General features: G+C 36.0%; 1 protein-coding gene across 2 annotated transcripts in view; it reads left to right on the plus strand.

The window, feature by feature from the left end:
• Positions 1–17,637, plus strand: part of LOC122795778 (transmembrane protein 14A-like) — a 399,694-nt gene that overhangs the window by 255,963 nt on the left and 126,094 nt on the right. For both annotated transcript variants that reach the window (XM_044064107.1, XM_044064109.1), the window contains exon 4: positions 5,200–5,287. In XM_044064107.1, coding sequence (XP_043920042.1) covers positions 5,200–5,287 — 88 coding nt within the window. The remainder of the gene's footprint in view (positions 1–5,199; positions 5,288–17,637) is intronic.

Raw genomic sequence — 17,637 nt, forward strand, 5'->3', positions numbered from 1 at the left:
TTGAAATGGGCCTGTATGAAGCTATGTATGATGGAGATTTACCCTGTTTAGGTATTACGGATATCACTGCTTTCTTCCAAGATGATGGTACTTCTCTTCCTCTTAAAATACTGTTAAAACCTTCCAGACCTTTATAATTTTCCCCTCCTAGCTTCCAAACTTCCACAGGAATACCATCTATTCCTGGGGACTTTCCTATAGATTGGTTATACATCACAGTTTTTATCTCATCTGGTCCTATCCTAACCGTTAGTAATTGAAGCTCATCTACCTCTAACCTTGGCATATTTAATTCTTCCTTTTTTATAGAATTTCCGAAGTATTTCTGATACCTCTACAAGATCTCTTGTTATGTTCCTTGTTATAGGCTCCCTAAGCTTGGCAACAGCCCCTTTCTACTTTCTGTCACCTGAGTCAATGTGCTAAATGTTTTTGTGCTCTATTGTTATTGTCAAAAAACAGTTGCTTAACAACAGTCTTTCTAAATCCATGTATATTATTGACGTAATCTCTTGTTTTCTGCTTAGCATTCTGCAGTTGATCAACTTCTTTTTCTATGAGATTCCCCCTGTTCTGCAATACTTCAACATTTGTCAGTACCTCTAAATAATTCTTGTTACTTCTTAACTATAGCTCCCTTTCTTTTATTTCCACCCTATTTTTAAACACCACCTTAATTTTATCCCACTCACTAGCTATTTTTTCAGAAGAAATTTCTGTCCTCTCAAATAGCTCCTGAATAATCTCCCCTACCCATCCCTTAAATTCTTCTCTTTTCAACAGGTAGTTGGGAAAGTGCCATTGTCTCATTTTTATTTTATTACCGTGTCTTTATTTTAATTATTGGCCATGATCTGAAATAGTTACTGGGTGAGTAGCAAGACCTTCGTTTTAATGTACATGTTCCTGTCAAATGTAAATTCTGTCCAGTCTAACCCAGTTTTTATATCTTGGGGAATAATATGTAAATTCACTCATAACTCTTATTACTGAATTCACATCTTGCATGCCAAATATTTTCATAAATTTCTTCAAAAATCTACCATTTGTTATACTTTCCCTTCTGGGCCCCACAGACACATCTTCACTATTGCAAATCAGATTCCAGTCCCCCACTTATAAGCAATATTCCTTGCTGAAAACTGATTATTTCTCCCAGAATTTTCTTAAGCTCCATTATAGCAGTTTTAGGTGGAATATAAATACATGCCAGTGTAATCCTCCTCCCTTGCCAGTTGCCGCTTAGCACTACAAATCTGCCATTATCTTTTTTATCCGATTCTATCACCATTGGAGCTCCTCTTGCAGTTCATATATGTACTCCTATTTTCCTTTGCCCCAAATATTCTAATGAATAACCATCCTGAAAACCTTTCTTTATCAAATTCACATGTTCATTTCTTTCCAAGTGTGTCTCCTGTAACATAGTATTTGCACTGTAAAAGTTTGAGTACAGTTCACTACTCTTTCATTTTTGTATTTATCTGTGAGACCATTGACATTTAAAGACATTACAGAAAGGATCATTGCTTTAAAAATTATTATTCCCACCTTTTATGTATAACACCTTTTTGTTAAATGTCTAGTTCTAGCATTTGTGTTGCATGCATGCACTGTTTGACAGGTTGAACTTTTAAACTATTGTTTCTTATCATATCCATTTCAGCTTATGTCACATCTTACAAAACTTTTTGTTTTATTGAAAGCCCTTCAAAAAAAACCACCCCCAATACCCCCTAAAACCTACTAACTTAATGTTAACATGTACATCTTCAAATACTGAAGTTTTACTCTCCTAACAGGAACAAAAGTCCCAAACTGACAGCCACACTGACAGACTTGAGTTAACCTAAAAGAAAGGTTAAACATGCTAAGACGCATGGTGCAGCTTGTGTACTGTTAATTGGTTTGTCTTTTCTTTATAGCTCTCCCAGCTGGGAAAACCCCTGCATGCTTTCAGAGAACATTGTCCTAGCCAATTTCTCTTCTCAGTTATTTTTATTCAGCCAATCACTATTCACCAGCCTGTAACCAGTTTATCTTTATCAGATTGTCTCCATGGAGACATGAGAACCAGGCAGCCAGTTTCTCTTTATCAGATTGTTTCCATGGAAACATGGAGACCAACTGCAGAATTGCTACTGAGCATACATGTATTTGCTAGAAAAAAAGTCTCATATTATTCAATTTTCTTTTTTATTTACTTGCTTACTCTTAAAACCTGTTACTAAATCAGTCTAATGTCCCTAATCCAGTTATTTCCCCATGCAAGAATGAAGAAAAGCACATTAATTTTTCTTTTGCCATTCTCTTTTAACCAGGCATTTTCAATGCATTGCTTACATTTCTTAAAACTGGATAAGAAGAAAGAATGAAGGGTGAAAGAGGAAAAACACAGCAGCACATATTCACAATCCCCATTAAACTTAGAAATAACTGAGAAAACTTTACTTTATAACATGCAAAGAAAACCATAAACCACAAAAAATAGTGCTAGTAAGAAAAAAAATGTCTTTACTTGCAGTTAACATTCTCTCCCCTCTTCCCCTCCTCAAGGCATTTTTGCACATTAATGCCATGAAGTAGGGCATATTGCCTTAGAATTCCCCACAAATCCAACAAATTCTAAAATAAGTCCAATATTTTCTTGTTCTGTCATATTTCACACATATAATTACTGCACTGTAATCCCACATTAACTTATAGGTTTTAGTACTGTTCATCGCCATCTCCCAAATCCTGTCTCTGCTTCATTTCCAATGTACTCTTAATTCTTCTAGTCAACTCTAGTGCTGCCTTCCTTTACTCCAACATTTTCCAGTGAAACAATGGAAAAAGTTTCAAAGTACAGTTTTTCTGTGTTATTTACTTTTAGAAGAACAAGAAGAAGAATCTCTCTCGGTTTCACAGCTCACTTTTTGTTGGACAAATTTATGTATTTCCTCCTTATTATGTACTTCATCAGAAAATGATTTTGTCCCTTCAGGGCAGAATATTTGAAGACAGCTGGGTGCAACAGTTTGAATCTCACGTTAGGGTCTCGACAGTTCCTGAGTAGCAGAATAAATTTGCTTTTCTTCTGCCTGGTGTATAATGAGTAGTAATTCTCCACAAACACTCTGCTGTCTCCTACTTTTAGTAGTTTGTCCTTCTGCCACAGTTTTGTCAAAATCAATTCCTTCTGCTGGTAGGCTTACATCTTTACTATTAAAGGTCTAGGCTGCTTTCTCATAGCCAGGTTTGGAGCATACACACGATGTGCCATTTCAACTAGCAACTTCTACTGTGGCATACCAGTCCAGTTGCTTATTTGTGCTTTCATAAAATTAATGCAGTCTATTCCTTCTAGCTTCTCTGGTATAGCTGAAAATCTTTGGTTTTCCCTACATGCTCTCTTCTCTAATTCTATGATTTTTTTTGACACATCTCTTCCTGACCAGTCTCGTATTCAGCCAGCATTTTCTTCGTTTCGACATCTGAGTTTTGCAGCTTTATCACCTCATTTGAATATTTGTTTGAAGCTTCATCTATTTTTTTCCAGCCTTTTGTTGTTTGTGTTGATATACTCCATCAGTGTTTCATTTATTTTAAACATGTCTGTGTGCAGTTGTCTTACATCTTCCTGTAAGTTACTGGAATTCATGTCTAGAAATTGCATTGCTTTTTGCTGAACAGCTGCAGAACTTCCTCAGTGTGTTTCTTTCTCACTTTTGTAGCTGATTTTTTTCCAGGTCCTTTATATTTCTTTTTTCCTGGCATCCAGATAGAACACTTACTAGCTAGTTACTGACATTTACCCATAAACACAAGTCTGCTGGCCTTCTCTGCTGCGTTTCTGTTTTCACACTGGAAGAGCTAGAATTAAGCTGTTACTCAATGTGCAGCCATCTTGGAAGTCCCCATCCCAAGTAGGTTTCTGATGACTGAGTTCTCTCTGGCATACCCTGTCAGTGAGAAGTTTTTACCACCTTTTTTTCTCATAACCCTGCCATTTTTTCTTCCCTATATCCTGGAGTTAGTCTTGAATAGGGCTTACATGATTGATATTCACATGTATTAGTCTCTATAGAGATATACTATCTAATGGGGGGGGCAGACTCAGTCTGAGGTACTGAGGTGTAGTTCAGGGAATTATGGGTAGGGGTGGAGTCAGAGCCCTTGAACTGAAAAAATTCAGAATTGGTGCCAAGGTCATATCCAGTCAGATCAGACAATCCATAGTTGAACTGGACAAAAATCAGTCAACATGGATCTCACATTATAGTTTGCTGGAGGAACAGGTTTTATAATAAAACAAAGTGAATACATTTTAAAATGCGCAAGTAAGTGTATTTCAAAGGAACCATGGTAAAAATAAATAAAAAGTATTGTGCATGTTTTGCTGTTTAACACAAATAAAAAAATGACAGATTTTACTTCAGAGATGTTCGATAGCTGCACTGATCTGTCCTTCATTGCAGCTGTTGAACTATTTGATGGGATGTATAATAGGTTTATACATCTCAAATGGAATGTATACATAATGCTTGAGGGGGAGTTAGTACTTTCAAATTGTATATTGTGTAATGACATCACTCCTAGAAGAGGGATGATGTTATTGAACAGTAGTAGCCACTGTTGTACCACATTGCTTAATTACTTACTTTTTCACACAGGAAGAGGATGGAATATATACCAAGGAATATGCAAAACAAAATTTGATGTCTTATTAGCAGGCTTGTGTTGTGTCACTGTACTCTACATGGACAGTAAACAAAGGCCAATGAACTCTTACAGACTCGTCAGGACAATTAGAAGATATTTAATTTGCAAGCATGTAAATGTGTAGGGAGATTTTCATTACTACTAGAGTAACACCTGTAGCAAAATATATGAACACTCATGCTTGCATGAAAAGGAAAACATAATTTAATTATTTTATTAATTTGAATGAGCTTAAATATAGGCCTCAGTTTAATGTTTCCATTCAAAGGCAGACACCTGTAAATGAAAGTTTGCTCTGGCTGTAGTGGTACTCCCTGAATTTAGCTGTGGTTGCAGGTGGAACACTTAATTTTGTTATGAATTTGAAGGACTAACGATGCCTGTATGTAGATAAAATGAATGAGTAAATGCATGGAATATTTTGACTGAAATTTTTATGTCAGATGCCTATTTAATTAGATGTGAGTTCTAACTTGATCTTTATTTGTCTTACAGTTTGTGCATTCATTCTGGCATTAGTAATGGGAATGAGGTTCAAGAGATCAAAAAAAGTCATGCCTGCAGGAGCACTGGCTCTTCTCAGGTGAGATGTTTTAACTAAGATACCTGTAACTGTGTCGCTATCTTATAACATCCGTACATTGAGCCTGCATAATGAATGGTATTTATCCATTTTTGCATTCACTATGAGAGAGAAGTTAAAATTTAATTGAGGACAATTCATGGGTGCTAACTGTATCAGCCAATTCTGTTAACGCAACACTTAATATTTGTTTAAGTATCTTTTGTTCAAGTGTTTTCTTCCTGCGAAAATGGAAATAAGACAATGCCATTCCTTTCCAGAAAGGGAGCATAGTTGATAAGATTGCTAACTACAAGCCAACTAGCTTGACTTCCTTCTTAGGAAAAAGTTTTGAAAGATGTCTGTTCTTGCCATTTTGGGAAAAGACAGTAACGTGGCTTGCTAGTTACCTGCACTAACATAGTTTTATTTAAAAGATGTCCACATTTACAAACCTAGTAGACATCCATAATTTTGTTAGTGGGGATATGGATCTGGGGCTAGGTGTGAGTGTTTTATATTTAAACCTTACTAAAACGTTTGTCTGCATTCCCCATTGGGTAGTAATTGATTCTAAAAGCAGTTTACACTAAATCCACATATAGTAAATTGGGTGACCAACTGCCTCAGTAATAGAAAGGGACTGGTAAAGATCAGTCATTGCTACTCAGACTGAGCTTAAGTAAGAATTGTTGTACTGCAGGTGTCCACCCTGTGTCCTGTACTTTTTAATATAGTTTTTTTCCAATCGTTCCCCTATCCAAACCATATTGGTTGGCAAAATACATAGATTATTAAGACAGGAGCAGTAATCACAGATGATGCAGATAATGTATTAAACAAATAATGATGCACAGTGAACAAATTATTGAGCTATAAAGGGTTAAATAAACATCAGCTTAGACAAGTGTGTCATTATGTTTTTGGTAAGCTAACTTTAAGTCACATATTTGCATAGGCAGTTTAAATTGAAAGATATATAAATAATATAAAAACCCAGGGATCTTTAGCATGTTTAAAGTTTAAAATGCAAGCTCAGATGGTCATCTCCACAAGCTCTTATGTTATGCTAGTTAAATTATTTGTTTCATACATTAGGCCTGTCCTAGAGCATAATTCACTATTCTGTACTTACAGTAAGTGTGATCTGTTGTCTTTAGAGAATGTCCAAATAGAATTCACTAAAATAATTCAATCTTATAGGGATATAACTTATTGTAAGAGATTAGAGTTCTTGGGTCTTTATTCAAGTTCATATAGACAGCTTACTGGAAAACTGTGAGCCCGATTACAAAACACTTGCTCTCAGTACAAATGATCACTTACAATGATAACAGGCTGATAGCAGGGGTTTTGGAATCTGGCCCCCTTAGCAAGCCTGTTTGTAGATAGGCCTTACACCAAAGTAAGTCACTTATACTAAGAGCAAGTCTTTTGGAATCAGGACAAACTTACACTGAGAGCAACTGTTTTGGAATCTGTCCCTATGTCTGGCATTCAGAGCTCTTCAGGATGAAGAATATTTATTGATTGATTGATTGCTTGACATTTGATTACCGTGAAAGTCTGAGTGGGTAGGTGCCCATTTTCAGTGGAGGCCCGAGGAGAAAAGCTCCAAAGTATTACAAAAACATTTTTTTAAGAACAATAATTTTATAGTCTTCAGAAGCAGTACAATAAAAACTACAGTTTAAATAGTTATACCAAATTAGATATAAGCTACAACTAGCATGAGAAAATTTAGACAGTTCAGACAAATTAAAAACAAGTTCGTATAATACATGACCTGCAATATGATGTGGGAGAAAAAAAAAACAGGGTTATGGCATATTTAGATAGAGAGTCAGGGGAGAGAAATTGATTAAAGAATGATAAGCAAGGAGGTTTAAGGTATAAATAGGTACTTGTTTATATTTAGGGATATAGTTTATCTTAGGGTGAGCATGAGCAAAGCCTTATTTGGCTAGGAAGCCTTTCAGAATAGTTTTAAAGGACTGGAGGGAGGGTATTGTCCTGATGGATATAGATGATTAGTTCTAGACCTTAGCAACATGGTATGAGTACAGAACATGCCCAGTAGATTTGATAGGTTTGTGGACAGAGAGGAGTTTTTATTCATTGTGTTGTAATGACCGAGTGGAAATATAATTGTGTAGAATGGTATTTAGTGCTGGGCAAGCAGATGGATGACAGATAATTTTATAGATGGTGAAAAGCTGTATAAATATTAGTTGATGTTAGGAGTAGCTTACTGGTTAAAGTATTTACCTTACAGGGTTTGATTCTCATGTTTAGAAGCATGGCTAGGCTTAAAAAGGCCCCCTGAGGTCTTTAGTAGCCTAGTAATCACCTATGAACTTTGGGGTAATTCTAAGCAATTTAGGCTTTTAGTGATATACAGTGGTGAATTCTGAAAGGGGTATTTGCTATAAAATTAACCACTTTATTTTTGCATTGTTCAAGTTTTGCTTATTGTGCTGCCTGGAAGTTACTTAGGATGGGAGCACCATAGAGTGGTGAAGTGAAGAGGTAAGTAGTGGCAAGTGTAGTTTTAGTTTCATTAGTGCAAAACTTTTTGGCCCTGTGAAGCATCCCTATTTTTTGTGATTTTTGTATAGAATTTTGTATATGCAGGTCAAATGTAAGATCATCATCCCTAATAATCTGCTATGAGAAGTGACTTGAATGGTTGTATTATTAGTGGCTGTGGTTTGGGTTAATATAATGGTGTTGAGGTTTGGTATAATGGTTAAGGTGTTTACCTAACAAACAAAAGGTACAAGGTTTAATTCTTACCTTTAGAGGGGAAATTGGCTAAGCTTAAAATGGCCCACAAGGACAGCTAACCTAGTACGTACCTATGAACCTATAAGTGATATGATTTTAAATTTTGGTTTTTTTTTTCATGAAAAAGTAGAAATTCATTCTTTGACGGGGGGGGGGGTTGAGCATGGTTTCTGAGTTACAAAGCCATGTTTCAGTGTATGCTAAAGCTTCCTGAGTATTTTTTTTTTGGAGATGTGCCAGGTTGTTTGATGTGCGTATGAGTGTGGAGTCATCTGCATATTGTATTCGGGAAGTCTGCTGTGTGGATGTTTGGAGTGCCAGTGAGAATGTTAAAGAGGAGAGGACCAAATATAGAGCCTTGTAGTACACATTGAAGGTGACTAGGTGAGGGTAGAGTGCCATTTTACTACCTACTGGATGAGTAGCTTTTGAACCATAAAAGGGCAAGCTGAGATGGACCTAGTGAGGACATTTGAAGTGGAAGTTTGCTGTGATCAACTGTGTTGAAGTCTTTAGATAAGCCTAGAAAGGAGGAGACTAGTTTGCCGTTATTGCTAGCTTTATTAACAGTATCTGTAAAGGTTAGAAGGGTAGTGTTAATACTGTGGGAGAGAAAATACCCAAGTTGTGTGAGTGATGTGAGTTCTATCTACAGAAGATGGTTTAGCAATTGTTTTTAATACATTTTCAACTATTTTGGAGGGGGGAAGATTGCTATAGGTTAATTTAATGTGTGATTTTCTTCTAGAGAGAGGAAATGTGAGATTCCTGGATTGATCTATTTATAAGGATTGAGACAGGATGGTCAGTACCATTGGCTGCTATTTAAGGTACTCGCTTGGAAGGTCATAAGCTGAAATAGAGCATGGTTTGAGTTTGAATAGTTTAATATAGGATGTGGGCACAGGTTTGAAGATATAAGATGTGGTGACATGTGACTGTTGGGCAGGGTTGAGATTAGATGGTGGGGAATCCTTGGTTATGGACACTATACTGTCTATGAAATACAAATTGAATTCTTTTGCAGTTTTGAGGGGTGAATTATTGGAGTTAGGGTTGAATTTTTGGATGGGATGTAATATTTATTTAATGGCTGACCAGAATGTTTTTAGGGTTGTGTTTACTGTTTTTCTGAAAGTTGTTGTACTGTAGATTTTTGTTTTCATTTATTCACATTTTAATACAGTTACAGAGCATTCTGAAACTTTCAAGTTATTGTGGTATTTTATATTTTTGCCATTCTTTCTATGCTTTTTCTCTATTCTGTGTTAACATTCTACTATTTTTGGATAGCCAAACTGCATCACTTGCTTTTAGTCTCTTCCTTCTAGAGGGTGCAAGGCTATTCAGGATATTTAGGAAAATTATATTAAATTCATTTACAGCATCTAAGAGGAGAATTTTTAAGATGTTCCAGTTAATAGTTGATAAGGTAGTATTGAATATTTCTGGGTTACCCTTTGGCAGGTGTACTGTTTTATAAAAATGTTGTTTGAGTAGATGTGCAAGTTGTCTGGCTGCATAGACTGGGAGATGGTCATTGAGAGAGTGTGACATTGTACTTGGGGTGGTAAATTTGCTATGGTCTGATACTAGGATCTGTCTAATCAGAAAATTGATGTCTTGCTTTGTGTGGGACTATTAACTAGTTGTATGAAACCGTACAAGTTCATGCTAGACATAGGGGAGTCAAGAGGTTATATCCAACCAACTGATATCACTTAGTATTTTTCAATGTGGAATTGTTATGGATATCCAGTGGAGAATATCTTCCAGTGTATCTGTATTGTCACCAAGAGAGATGTAAAGGACAGTAGTGCATATTTGTTTATTTTCAGGAAAATAAGAAGCTCTGCTGAAATTATTTTTTTTTGGTTGCTTGTAGGGGGAAATGTGGTAGTTGTGGAGAAGTATTAGAGCAATACCACCAACCTTCCTTTTTATTCAGTCATTACAGATATTATACCTGGAGGGGAATAATTTTGGAGTAGTTTATACTGGATTTAAGCCAAGTTTCAACTTTACCAAGAATATTAGGCCTGTGTTGAATAATCCAGGCATGTAGTTCTGTAGTTTTATTTCATATTCTTCTAATATTTATGGCAGCAAAAGTTAGATTACTGGGTTGGGGGTAGACCAGTGTGATATTACAGTTGTGTGTGGAAAGGACTTATTTTGATGTTGGTTGTGCTATGTGGGGCCAAGATTAGATGGGATATCTCTTACTAGGATGATTTTAGTATATTGGGGTATTATTAATTCTTGTTTTTGAGAGTATTTCTCCATTGAATTTTATTTTGATTTGAATTAAAATTGGGGAAGTCTGTATGTGGGGTAAAGGTGAGGGTCATTATTAAATAGATTTGTTGCAATATGTGGAGAGTTTAGGGAGGATGTATGGATAGGAGGTTGGGACAGAGATGATGAGAGCAATTACTGAGTCCTGGTAGGATAAGAAATTGCTCATTAGGAGGAATAAAATAAAGGAAAAGCTGAAGAGTAAAATTCATTAAAGGGTTCTGTATTTGATCTTGATGTTTTTGTTTTTTTTATGGTAAGGAAACCTTGATAGTTTCCAGTTATTCCTGCAAGACCTGAATTGTTCAACTAGTTTTTTGAACTTTACCCTGGGAGGGTTTGGAAAAACAATAGAGTTCCTGGATATTCATTTGGAACTACTTGATGACAGGTTTAGTTTCAGTAGTAGTATCCATAGGAAATCTATTTTTGTCAATCAGTATCTGCACAGGGCCAGTCTTCACCCCCAACATATGAAAAGAGGGGTTGTTAAGGGACAACGTATAAGGCTGAGTCGTTTGACTAGTGAAGACTGTCTTTGCTGTTGAGGTTAACAAACTGACTGGATTTTTTATAGCCAGGGGATATGATTTGTTTTGGTTACCTAACATTGTTGCTGAAGTTATAACTCTCAGAGACAGTTTAGCTAGTCCCATCTTGAGAGGCAATTTCAGTGTGGCAAGTAGGGTGAATCAAAACAACAGTGTGTTTGAGCTGGCCTTCCCATTACCAATTTCAGATGGAATGGATATTATTAGGCGTGTTATTAAGGAAAATTGGAATGTGTTGTTTGGACATTCTGAATTGGTGAAAGTCCTGAGTAATGAGCTTTTGTTCACTTATAAAAAGGTATGTAATATAAGAAGTATACTTGAAAGTACTTCCAAGACATCACACAATGGGGTCAAAGACCCTGTTGGGACCTTTGCTTGTGGTCATTGCAGGCAATGTAGATACATAGCCAATTCAGATTCTGTTAAGTTGAAACATTTCAAGAAAGTCATTTGGGCAAAAGACAGGTTTACATGTGATTCTGTGGTTATTGTTTATCTGGCAATATGTAATTCCTGTACCAGTTTTTATGTTGGCAAGACTATCAGGTCACTAAGTAGACGGATTTATGAACATGTGTTGGCAGTGAGAAACAAAGACAGGAACAATGCACTGGCATGACATGTTTTATTATGTAACAATTTTAAGAAATTTACATTCTTTGTCTTACACAAAGTAGTTTGTGGTTCTTTGGTGGGTAAATTTAAATCTTATTAGAATGTAGGGAAACTAAATGGCAGATAGCTCTAAGAACAGACTACCCTCTAGGACTAAATGAAACTATTAATATCAAGTGTTTTCTTCAGTTACAAAGGCTTTGATGTAATTGTTCATAAAATGGGCTTTATTTGATGAAACACTGTTTAGTAGTTTGTTATTATTGACTATTACATATACACATTTTTGTATGTTTATATATATGCAATGTTAAAAATTTTGTAGTGTATTTTTAAATTTTCATGACATCATAATGGCTATTTAAATATTTTATTTGAAGTATTTTGTCATTGGATGATGACAAGTATTTAAAGGGTAGTTTCAAGTTTTTGTATTTATTCTGATGAAGTTTGTGGTGTTTTATTAAACGAATGAAAGCTTATAAGTTTTGTGGTCCGGTTCCTTCCTGGTCTTTGGTTTGCTACTTTTTTACTTTTACTGGGTTCTGTATTTTATTGATGGCAGGTAGTGGGGATGCAGGAAGCAAGAAGTTGCAGAGCTGTAGGTTAGTTAGTGATGCTGCGGTATGATAGCTGGTAGAAGTAAGTAGGAAGAAAGCATTTTTTATGAAGGAAGAGAGGTTGTTCTGGTATCTTCTCTTATGTTTCTGAAATGTTAGAAATAGAGGGGTTTGAAAGGATAGAGTATGATGTACTTAAGATAGGAAGTGATGAGAGTTTATTTGGGGAAAATAGAAGTTGAACTGTAGAATAGTGGATAGGTATGTTAAGGAATGAGTGTCACAGGTGAAATGTGGATGTGAGAATTATAATGGTAGAGAAAGAGAGGGTGGGTGGGAATTGGGGGTAGGGTAGAAGAGTGTAGGAAAGTCAAACATAGCAGGCTTCCCTCCCTCAAGTCAGTTATTGTAGAGAGCATTCAGTTTATAGCTGATACTGAGCAATTAACAGGGAAAAAACAAAGTGGAACAGTTTTTCATTCATTCACTGAATGCAGAAACCAGGAAACTAGGGAGACTAAGTAACTGGCATATACAGTGTAATCTAATGGTCAAGATAAAAGACAGTGGCCTACTTACTAAGTGGCCTTGGAGTGCAAGGACTACCCCTTTGGGAGGAATGTCACAGACAAGCACAGGGCAGGCACATATTTGACTAATTACAGTTAATACAGAGCAAGGCTCCTCATGTTAAATTTGCTTACATTTCACAATGGCATTATACTCAGTGAACATTTTCTAGAGTTGAGCTTTGTGGCAGAGTTTCTGCAGTATTGGAATCAGAGATGGATGAAGTGACAACAGACTCTAAAAGGAAAGAAAAGAGAAATACTCTAATAAACTGTTAATATTGTATGCAGTCAATAAAGTTAACATTTATTCCTAGAAATGGAGGAAGAATAATGGTAAGTCAGTGCAAGAGAGGATCTGGTATTGTAAGATCAGAAAGATTGTAAGAAAGTCTATGAATGTAAGGTTAAAACAGGATAACAGGAGATAGAAAAACACACTTTAGTGTATAGAGCTGTATTTAGCAAATTTGCAGAACACAGCACTACACTGATAAACCCAGTATAACACCATCACTTAGTAAACATTCATTGGATTAACCAGTACATCAGGAGAGTGTTATATATACCATAACACCAGCAACTGAAATCATATTCTTACTTGTTAAAAGGCAAAGGCTCAACATACATATATATATATGTAAAGATCATCTGACTTGAATGAAATTAATACAAATGCAACTCACTACCAAGGGCTGTTTATTGTTCTGCACAGTCTAAGAACAAATAGAAAAGTAGTAACAAACAACATACCAGCACTGTGAGGGAAGATGATGACTGAGTAAAAATGGAGATCAAAGTGAGGAAAGATTTAGCAGTACATTCTATTAAAGTGACTCTTCTACCCTCAGGTCAATTATAATAGAGAGCAATCAGTTTATAGCTAATACAGAGCAATTAACAAGGAGGCACAAAGTAGAACAGGTTTTCTTTCATTTATTGAATGCAGAAACGAGGAAACTGGGGAGGTTAAGTAGCTGGCATATACAGTGTAATACACTGTTCAAGAGAAAGGATATTAGTCTACTTACTAAGTGGTCCTTAGAGTCCAAGGACTACTCATTTGGGGGAATGTCACAACAAATGTCACAGCCACTTTCCAGCAGTGGGCAGGCATGTATTTGACATGTTACAGTTAGTACACATACCAATGAACTCAGAACTTCTTTAGTCCTAATTTCTACAGGTTTTCAAATGATATGTAACATAGATGTAGAATTTCTCTTGAGAGCTAAATGCATCACACACTCGATGGTATGTTTATGAAATAAATTTCTCTTGAGGATAAGATGGAATGACATAATGGTAGGTTTCAAAACTGCACTTAATACTTAGATGGGCTCTTTGGTGTATTTATTAAATCCAGAGTCTTCATTGAGAATGGCCAGTTAGGGTGATAAGCAGTGTTATTAAACTTTGAAACTTTAATATTAATTTGAAGATGACAGCTGCAACAGGCCTTCACATAAAGATTTGATGTTAGTCAGTTTTTCACTACGTAGCAGTATATTTTTCTTTGGCCATTTTCCAAAGTATAAAATTTGTACTGATACCAATTAGCACACAGGCTAATCTTATAACAAATGCAGGCTCACAATTGCATATCCATTTTTTTCTATTTGCTAGTATACACCAAAACAGTTGTCAGCACTTGTGCTGTTTTACTAATTTTATTTTTTATTGGCTGGCACAGAGGCAGAGTATCTTCCTGTACCACAATTGATTTAATTTCATTTATTTTACTTATTTGACATTTGTTTACTGGGCTCCTTGGACCTAGGGAGAAAAGCTCTAAAAATAGATAATTATTAACAGAAGTCTTAGACATGTTATAATAGTAAAATATCAACTAGCTAAGGTAAAAAAAAGTGTAGATTGATTGTCAACTTAACAGTAGATATTAATATAGCAACATATATTATTTGCGGGAAAGACAATACAGATTATTGATAACATAAAGAGGAATAGTCTGTAAGATATAAAAACAAAAATGGAAGTAGACAGAAGAAAGAAAAAGGTAGTTGAGAAAAGGAAGTTAATGTAACAGGGAGAGAAAAATAGTAAGATAATACAGATTATTGATGACAAGAGAGGAAAAGTACATACGATATAAGAAAAACGTTGGGAATAGAAGGGAGAAAGAGAATTTAGTTGAGAAATGGAAGTTAATGTAAAAGGACATAATATTAAGTGGGAGTAGAGCAGGAACAGATCCATGATTTGGTTAGAAATTCTTTTAAGGCATATTTAAGTGAAGGAAAGTTGTCATTTGCTGATATTTGTAAGCAGATTATTCCAGGCTTTGGCAATGGAGTAAGAGTAAAGGGATTTACCAGCATTTTTCTTAGGCTTGTACACTGATAGAAGTTGTTTGTCTTTGGATCTTAGTTGTCTAGGGGGAAGATAGCTAGAGAGAACAGAGGTTAGAGCAGGTCAGGCAGTAGGGTTATACATAATGTTGTAGGCAGTTAAGAGTTGTAAGAAGTTAAGGCGATGTGATAGCTCAAGCCATTATAGTGAAGTGCAGTGATGAGTAGAGTAGGCAGAGTTTGTGCCGAATTTTGCTGTTGTGTTAGAACCAGCTTCAAGTTTTGATAAGATGGAGGTTTGGAGATGAGTAAGGATATTAGCACCATACAAACGGGAAAATAATATGTAGGTATTTGCAAGTATGACTCTAGTAGACTGATTAAGAAAGTGTGAATGCCTGTAGAGTATACTTAGTTTCTGGTGTGTTTTTTTTTTGTTCCACTTTGTAATCTCGAAATACTGAAATCTCGAATTTAATCATCCCGAGACCATAAAGTGGAATTTTTAAAATCCCAAAACTCCATAAGCGTGAATCCAGAAATGTCAAATTTGCAGTTATGGTGTGCCGGTATTTGACGCTGAATGTAGTGTGTACAGGATGTATCGTGTAGTGTGTGGATTTAGCTGGTATGTAAGGTAAGTGGGTATTTTGTTGGGTTTTAAGTATGTCTTTGAGTGTATGTATGAGTGTGTTTGGAAGTTTCATGTGTGGGTTAGGGTAGGCAGGTAAAAGTATGAATGTTTAAGTGTTGAAAGTGGTGGTGTTCGTATATTTGTGATGTGTGTGTGCAAGGGTACTGTAGAGTGTGTAGTGGTGAGTTTGCTCTCTTTTTCTGTTTGGTGCAATCTCGGAGTTAGTATATATAAGTAGGGGGGGTGTGAGGGGGGCTTGCCCCTCTGTTTGTATGTAGTGTAGGTTTGTGTTTTTGTGTGTTTTGTTTGTTGGTTTGTTGTAGTGTGGGTTGGATGATGTATGTATTGTGTGGTGTATGGCGTGTATATGTTCGTGATTTTGTGTTTCGCGGTTTTGGGGTTTCAGGATTTGGAACATTTGACTTTATGGTCTCGGGATACTGAAATTCGAGATTTCAGTATTTCAAGATTATAAAGTGGAACCGTTTTTGTAATGTTAGTTTGGATATGTAGGTCAGATTTCAGGTTTTCATCAATGATTACACCTAGCAGCTTGGTGTGTGGAACAACTTTAATTAGAGTAATATTTGTGGGATAAATTTTAAAATTTACTGTTTGTCCTTTAGGAAAATGAAGTAAAAGTTTTGTTTTTATTGGGGTTGAGTAATAGTTGGGAGTTGTATAGCTTGAGTAAAATGGATGAAAAGGCTTCTTTGGTAAATTGTTGCAGGTGCATTACATTATTTGATGAGCAGATAATGGTCAAGTCATTGGCATGTTGGATTAGAGTGGTTTGGCAGGAGGTTAACTGAAGGTTGTTTATGAAGAAGTTGAAAAGTAAGGGCCCAAGGATGGAGCCTTGAAGTACCCCACTGATGTTTGGAAGGAAGGAACTTTACTGACTGTTGTCTTTTAGTCATATAACTTTTAAACCATGCCAGGGAGGGGGATGTGAGGCCTAGTGAGGAAAGTTGATCTAGGAGCTTAGTGTGAGAAACTGTATCAAATGCTTTGGAGAAATCTAGAAACAGTGCAAATATAAGATGACCAGAGTCAGTAACATAATTTATGGTGTCCGTGAAGGTTAACAGAGCAGTTGAAGTACTATGATTTGGTCTGAAACCATGCTGGGTTGGGGACAATAGTTTGTTGTAGAGAAGATAATTAAGTTGTGTATGTACACATTTTTCAAGACTGTTAGAGGTGATAAGATGGCAATGGGGCAATAGTTAGATCTGAGGAATTACCCCCTTTATGTAGTGAGATAATGAAGGATTTCTTCCAAATGCCTGGGACATATGATTCTTTGATTGACCTGTTTGGGTAGGCTATAGACTCGGCAGTGAGCTTAAGGTATTGAACAGGAAGATTGTCTGCTGAATTAGAACTTGATTTGAGTTTAAGAACACGTTTTTTATAAGGGTGGTAGAGACTGGGTGACGTAATAAGGCATGAATAGAAAGAGAGGGGCAATGAGTAATATTAGTATTGGTTGTACTTGGCTGAGAAGTGTTATAGGAGGTGGATTGATTTACTGAGGGTGACTGGTGTGTATTGTTTTACCGTAGGTTGGAAATACTGTCAATGAAGTGAGAGTTAAAGTAGGTGGCAACTTAAAAAGGAGATTTACTTGGAAGAGGGCTAGGATTTTGTTGAGTGCCTGGTTTAAGAAGTGACTTGATTGATGGTTAGAATATTCTTGAATTATGAGAGCTATTAGACTGCGGATAGGTATAGTATTGTTTTTTATCTGAAATAGTGGGCTGTTTAACTTTGTTTTGGGTTTTATTTTTTAACCACTCTTTCCATGCTTTATTTCTTATGGACATTTGTTGCTTGATGGCACCTGACAGCAACTGGGCATGATTAATATTGATTCTTTTTGCCCTAGTGAGAGCTAGACTGTTTAGAATGTTTATGTCTTCATCAAGAGGAAGTATTTTTAGGGTAGTCCAGTTAGTAGATTGTAATATGTGTAGAAAGGACTCTGGATTAAATTTTGTTAGGGTCTAGATTGATTTATAAAGATGCTTTTTAGGAGAATG

Source organism: Protopterus annectens, chromosome 2.part2, assembly GCF_019279795.1.
Source record: "Protopterus annectens isolate FY-2018-M chromosome 2.part2, PAN1.0, whole genome shotgun sequence".
Taxonomy (NCBI): Eukaryota; Metazoa; Chordata; order Ceratodontiformes; family Protopteridae; genus Protopterus; species Protopterus annectens.